The sequence below is a fragment of the Coptis chinensis genome, chromosome 2 (assembly GCF_015680905.1).
Source record: "Coptis chinensis isolate HL-2020 chromosome 2, ASM1568090v1, whole genome shotgun sequence".
NCBI classification, from domain to species: Eukaryota; Viridiplantae; Streptophyta; class Magnoliopsida; order Ranunculales; family Ranunculaceae; genus Coptis; species Coptis chinensis.
Genome location: NC_141457.1, coordinates 14,857,292 through 14,864,655, shown reverse-complemented (window position 1 = coordinate 14,864,655; position 7,364 = coordinate 14,857,292). Strand labels below are relative to the sequence as shown.

Sequence of the window (7,364 nt, the reverse complement as noted above, 5' to 3'; positions counted from 1 at the left end):
TGTACAATACCTTCTATCCAATCAGCTAATCCAACCAGAAGATTAACAATTATCTTTATCTAACACCCACATAGACAAAGAACCAAATGAATTGTGGCGTCTTCCTTAATATTGTAGTCGTCCAAACTGCGCGAAGACTCAAGCTGCATCGCACCGTAGATGAGCCTTTGCGACCTTATATGTATTCCCTCCTGCTCTTCAATCATTTCTTGCACATTTTGAATGGTATAGGATCCATCCACTCTGCAATTAATCAATTTACCTGAAGGCACCCTAATGAATATTTGCATGCTGTCACTCCTCAAATTCAATGTCTGTCCTTCTGAAAAATGTAAGTCTGCTAAAGTCATATCATTCTCCAGCTCCACCTTGTCAAGCCAGAGTTTCTGTTTGCCAATTGGGATCCCCACCATGCTTTCAATCAGGAACTTAACATTCAAAACCGTAAACCATCTTTTCACTTTAAGACTAAAAGTTCTATTTTTTTTCAGCAGTAACCGATATTAGCATTGTATCTCCCAAACGAAAGACTGCATAAATTGTTGACCCCCCCTCAATGTTATAACTTGCAATCGTTCGACCATCATCCAGTTCTTCTCCTAAGTAGAAAAGCTCTTGTTGGCCAACAGAGATACCCTCCTTGTTCTGTATCCTGCGCTTGATAGTAAGGACTGTGTCCCTCATATCCACATCAAGTGTTATTGGCTTCCCACCGCAACATCTTTACATGTGTTTTGTTTGAATCTCGAATCCGAGAAAGACACCGATGATTGAGCCATTCTTTATGTCATAACTAACAACCTTTTGCTCATTTTGAAGCCAATCTCCCGCAAAAGACAGACTCTTCAGATTTACCATAGATATACCTTCCAGTTTTGAAAATTCAGTTCTCATGTTTTGTTAATAACCATGCCAGAAATCAAAATACAATAAAATTAGTACTTTGCTTAAAAAGTCGTCCACACAAAATTTATAGAATTGATCAAAGTTGAGGCTTGCAGTACAGAACCCCCCCTGAAAGAGGAGTAGTTACTGAGCTACTCCTGTGTGGTATCTTAAAGATTCTGGTGTATCTTGTGATTCCCACTCCCAGCCTCATTAACGCCCTCTTTTATTTAAGTTTACCCTGATCAACAACATTGATACGTTTTGCTAATAAATTCAGGAAGGACAACCCATAAACCAAAGAGAGATCCTCCATTCAAAAAATGGAAAGTTGAGCCAACTCAAGGTATGGGCATATGTCAGATTTTAATCTCTTGTATAAAGTTGATATTATTGTCATGAAAGTAGATCTTCGATATATAGCTTAAATAGTTGATAATGATGTTGTTACTTACTTGATGTCTTTGCTTTTACCCTTCTCCACCCATTGCCACCCCATCATCTTGGCTTAACAGCTCATCATGAGTCTACCTAAGTCCGTGTTTAAATCGTGATGTCTTCAACACATACTGGCAAGGGCAGATTCTCAGTCTCACCGGTACCATCTCCACCAGAGAAGTCAAGGCCTTCAGAATCTCCTTTTCGCAATTCTTCAAAGGGTCAGATAAGCGTGGAAGATGGTAATACTCCTCAAGTAAAAAAACATGAATAGGAATAGGAATAGGGTTTACATGAACTGATGCATAAAATCACGTGAGAATACTAACATCACAGTATCTCTTTTTGAAGTATGCCTGTATGTTAAATGTAAATGCACAAACCAAACTTTGGATGAAAGTTTAATCCAAGATATTATAGCACATTTACATATGATAACCATCATTTTACAATGATACAAATCAAACAATTCCAAAACGTCTAATTCATTAAAACCGCCTCTGCTAACAACATAATATTTGTTTCCCCAACCTAAAGTAGTAAAGAACTCACCGTCATCCACCGGCACCTCAAAGCAACATCACGCACAATATTCTCGGTAGTGCAGCTGAGATCTTGATATACTTCAAGATATTTGGCTCATCAAAGATATCTATGAAATCCATAGGGAGTCAACAAAATCAGCACACCTCAACGTGAGAATACTAACATCACAAGATCTCTTTTGAAGTATGTTCATGCGTTAAGTGTAAATGCACAAACCAAACTTTGGATGAAAGTTTAATCCAAGATATTATAGCACATTTACATATGATAACCATCATTTTACAATGATACAAATCAAACAATTCCAAAACGCGTCTCTAATTCATTAAAACCGCCTCGCTAACAACATAATATTTGTTTCCCCAACCTAAAGTAGTAAAGAACTCACCGTCATCCACCGGCACCTCAAAGCAACATCACATACGATCTTCTCTGTTAGTGCAGGTGAGATCTTGATATACTTCAAGATATTTGGCTCATCAAAGATATCTATGAAATCCATAGGACAGTCAACAAAATCAGCACACTTCAAGTGGAATAGATTAATCAAATATAGCGCGAGGATAGATTAATTGCAAAGTTAGGCAGTTTCTTGTTTATTTTTGGCAACAATAAGTTGTAAACCAATGGTAATGTAACTCAAAAGTCGTATAAGTAGGAAGGTAGTAGATATGGAGAAAACTTTAAAGCGCAAAAACATAATCAGCACCATGTTGAGAGTTGAGAGTTGAGATCAGAGGAATGGAGTACTGGGATGAATGATTTTCTTTATTCATGGAAAGTGGTACGATGGTTTATCTTCCCAATGTAAACACATATGATCCAGCTAAAGAGGGAGCGTCGGATGCTTTAAGAGGGTATTCAACATGGTATAACAATGGCTCGATGGAGGTACCTATGGTTAATGAAAATGATATAGATTGATAATAAAGTTATATAAAATAAATTTTATTTTCTAGAATTATATATTGCACTTGTGGAAAGGTAGTGTTGAAAAGAAGTAACAACAGTAAGAATGGATTTGGATTATTATTTGTAAGGAGGGAAGGAGGAAGGAGCATACAAAATCGGGTAATTAATTAATAAGAAAGGAAATAATAGTACTTGAAAAGACCATCCTCCAAAACGGCCTGCTCATCGGTAGACCACTCAGCGACCAACTCAACATCTGGATTGAGTCTAAACGCCATCATCGAGTCCTGGTGGGGATTGAAATGACATGGAGTGCCGGTAATGATGAAGATTCAATGCTGGAATAGAAGAATCTCCCGTCACTCTGTTGAAACTCCCTCCTCCTCCTCCTAACCCATGATCAACTTTCCTGTTACTGTCGTTGTTGTTGGACATATTCTTGAACCAATCAATAAATCAGAATTTGTTCATTCACTTTTAAGTCAGTCCCCTATAAAACCCATAGCTAGATAATTGATGGGTTACTTTTGTTTTTTTTATTTTTGTGTTCACTGCGAATCCCAACAACAATCGAGTTTCTCCTCTTCTTGCGTTGAATATATACTTACGAATTTGAATGCTTTTATAGGACATGGATAAAGCCATTGGGAACGCAGTTCCTAACTCGGCAAGGAAGATTGAGCCAATAGTCAAAAAGGTATTTAGTGGAAAAGATTTTGGTTCATTTTCGAATGCAGGTGAATTGGAAGAAGAGAAGAATAAGAGAGAGGGTTTGAAGAGATGATTTTTTTTTTGGAGAGTTGGGAGTGTTTTGTAGAATTGAAAAAATAGTATAGAAAGAGGTTTTTATCTATTTTGGATTACGAACAATTGAAATCGGCAAAAAAGGGCGTATAATTCTTTTTTTTTATGAAAAATCTGATGTGTCAGTCTCAGAGAAAAAAAGGGGGCTGACGTAGGTCATTGGGAGCATTTTCCACTACTCAGTATTAATGGTATTTGATAAGAGACATTCTACTAGAAATGTCTTATAAGAAGTTCTAATTTTATAAGTATCAAAATTCGATCTACTTCAATTCTATAAGTTTTATAATTTGAAAAATGACTCAAACACTCCCGTCCATATACCCCTAGCCTCATTTCTCTATTCTTCTCTTTTCATTATCTTTTTCTCCAAATAACTTCATTGCCCTAGCCACCACCACCACCACCACCACGACTGCCGCCACTACCACCATCATCATCACCACCACAACTACCACCACTACCACCACCATCATCACCTCCACCACCACTACCACCGTACTATTAAGACTATCACCACTACCACCACCATGTTATTAAAACCACCACCAATTCCACTACCACCACCACCACCACCGTACTATTAAGACCAATATCATCACCTCTACTACCATCATACTATTAAGACTATCACCACCACCACCATTGTGCTATTAAGACAACCACCACTTCTACTACCACCACCACCACCACCGTGCTATTAAGACCAATATCATCACCTCTACTACCACCACCATCGCCAATTAAAGTAGTTTCATAAAATCGATATTCTAATTATCAAAATTGATTTGAAAACGAAAATCAAACTATAAGCTTGTTTCAAATTAATCTATTTAAGTTAAATGTGATGTAAAACATAATTATATTTGTTAAATAACCATCTAGGATGTCATGTATTTGTTTTTTCTATTTTTACAAATGCTTATAAGAGGAACTTAAAATGAAAAACAAACCACTTTATAAGACAATCTTATAAGACCCTCTTATAATACATGGTCTTATAAGACCCTATTATAACTTAACCCAAAAAAGCAAATAGCCCCTGCTAGTCGTGCAAGTGATTTAGTTATACTATAAATATGTTAATTGTATCCGAGGTCTTCAACTGGGCTCATCGTGGGATCTGCAGTTCAAGTTATTTGGTCAATACAATAATCATAGGAATCTTCAAATTAGCACTGTCATGTTTGTCCGATTTCAACATAATTGTGTTAAAACATATGGCTTGTGGACAGGTTTGGGATACAGAGAGAAGGGTATGTGTTGGCACCATGACAGGGCATACAGCAGTGGGAACTGTGATCTCAATCTAGTACTGGTTGGCGATGATTGTCAAGGCTGAAGAAAACTTTACATGTTCTGCATCCGGTTCCTCAGACGTATCTTCTGCTCCATGGGACTTAAGGTTAAATCCTACTTAAGATGTAGTTTGGAACATCCATGCGGTAAGTTTTGACTGTTCCCTAGAGATTGGGTCTTATAGAGGATAGAAAGTGGAGAAAACATGTTGTCTAAAGCATTCTTTATTTTATCCTGGCGTCTGCAATTGCTTATAGTGCTACTGTATGTAGGCATTGATTGTACTTTTCATGTTCAAGTACTTTAAATATTTATTTGGTTCTGTTAAATTTTTACCTTTTACAAGGACCAAATAATTTATTTGAAATATTTGATTTAGATGCCAGTTATATATGTAAACGTCCATGCCGTTCTGGAGGGGAGAATGAATCGTGCTATAGCATCCCCAACTCATGATGTCGATGATTCCCAGGTTACCTTGACTCTTAGACTTCAGCTCCATCTCTTCTTCTTGTTTATAGGTTATTATATAATCATTCTTCAGTTTAATCAGCTACTTAAGCTAAAGATCATCCTTATCCACTGTTACTTATGTATACATTTAAAAAAACTGTGAAATTTGCTTCTTGACTCAAATTCGAAAATTTATTGTTTGCATCATTAAATAGGTTTTTCTAGGGGGCAGGGTGATTATTTTTTGGTCTACGGACTCTGATTGTCAAGGATGCTTCTTAGAGCCAAAAAGGGTTGAAAACCTACATTTGTAGAGTTAAATATTGTCCAGGGATCCATAAGAACATGGATTTAGAGTTTAGAAATTAAATGTCACTCTAATTGGCTGGCTAGTTGCAAATCACAACGTCTTTAATAAATGAAAGTCTAAAATATCGTCAGAGCCGAGCTTAAGAGAAAATTGTCGTACCAGTCACAAATTGGAAGCTCATTTTTGGATATTATGGAGGCAGACTGGAAGTTGCGAGGCAATCAAAATCCATAACTATTAATGAAGATGATTTACATATCAGCTTCAACCTTTCTCAATGTATCAAAGGAGAAATTATTGAGTTATTGATAAGAAAAACAACAGGATATTCAATGCCAATACTTGGCAAACAGAAGTCCCACTAATGGAACAAAACTACTTATAGACGCAATACAAGTAAAAAAGGAGTCATAATTGCTTAGGCACATTGGAAACCTGATGGGACCTTCTTTCCGCAGGTGTTGAGAATCAAGCTGAGGGATATTGGGACATTTAGATTGATACCCAGTATGTTTGCTTTGATAGCAGTGCATAAGCACAAAGCTGCTTCAAGGTCAGCAAGTCCTTGGATGAGGGTGCAGCAAGGGCTGTTCGCAGGAGTACCTACCTCAACACCGATCAATCCACCAAGCAAGTTGGCGCAAACACCTAGCTTTAGCGCATCCCTCGGACATGTACCCGTGGTAGGTGTTGGTGGAGTTCTAGGAGTCGGAGTAGGAGTTGAAGGCGTTGGTGTTGGTGTTGGCTTAGGTGTAGGTGGAGTTCTAGGAGTCGGAGTATGCTTTGGAGGATATGGAGGTGGCTTTGGCTTAGGAGAAGGAGGGTTAGTGCAAGGGCAGCTTGTTGCAGTGACTAGGGAAAAGAAGAGGAGGTTGAGTACGAGGAAAAGAGCTGCTGCTGCATGGCTTTTGGAACCCATCTCCTATTAACTGTTTGTAGTGCTTTTAGTAGCACTAGTAATAAGAGGTGTTTGTGTGATGGAATGAATTATATGAGGGGTGACTATTTATAGGGAGTAAGGAGAGTGACTTGTTTGAATTTGAAATATGATAGCGGTAAAATTTGAATAGAATTGTGCCCCTAATGTCAAGTTAAGTTGCCATGGATTTAACTGAAAAATATGGGATGCTCCTATGTTTGTATATATGTCGGTGGGGCTCATGCATCGACAAGCAAACTGCATATTTTTCCCTTCTCCAGGATTTTCATATATGACTATTATGGCTTAACATTCATAGAACTCTTAGAAGTCTTGTCTTCTAAATGATTGTTCCAACTTGTTGAGTCAAGTCGACGCACATTGTTGGACTTTGCATATCGAGTGCAAATTGAGGAGTTCAAGTTTGATGCATTTAAATGGAATGAGGAAGTTAATGGACTGATGAACAGTTATGGATTGGTCATTAACCCTATAGCTAACTGTTTATAGTTAATATATAACAAACAAAAAACTGTACATTGATGAATATGATGCTTTCTAGTTTCCATTTGTCACGCCAATTTACTCAAATTTACCCAAGGACTTAACAGTGTACATGTTTACTTGACTGGCATCATTTTATGCATCGGGCGTTGCAGTAACGTAACCCAATATTAACTATGAGACTTGCGCAACATATGGTTGATTGAGACGAGTCTCTTTAGTATCTTTCTAGACTCGGACAATTTTTTGCATAGATTCAGAAAAAAAAAAGTAAACAGTAGACTTCATATGCCG

At 37.5% G+C, this 7,364-nt stretch overlaps 1 protein-coding gene and 1 pseudogene across 1 annotated transcript; both read right to left on the bottom strand.

Annotated features, from left to right (window-relative positions):
• Positions 1-59: 59 nt before the first annotated feature.
• On the bottom strand, positions 60-413 carry LOC147515051 (polyubiquitin-like). The gene has a single exon (XM_086592780.1). The coding sequence runs from the start codon at positions 411-413 to the stop codon at positions 60-62; it is 354 nt and encodes a 117-aa protein (XP_086448906.1).
• Positions 414-5,857: 5,444 nt separating this feature from the next.
• LOC147515050 (14 kDa proline-rich protein DC2.15 pseudogene) lies at positions 5,858-6,635 on the bottom strand (annotated as a pseudogene).
• Between the last annotated feature and the right edge of the window lie 729 nt (positions 6,636-7,364).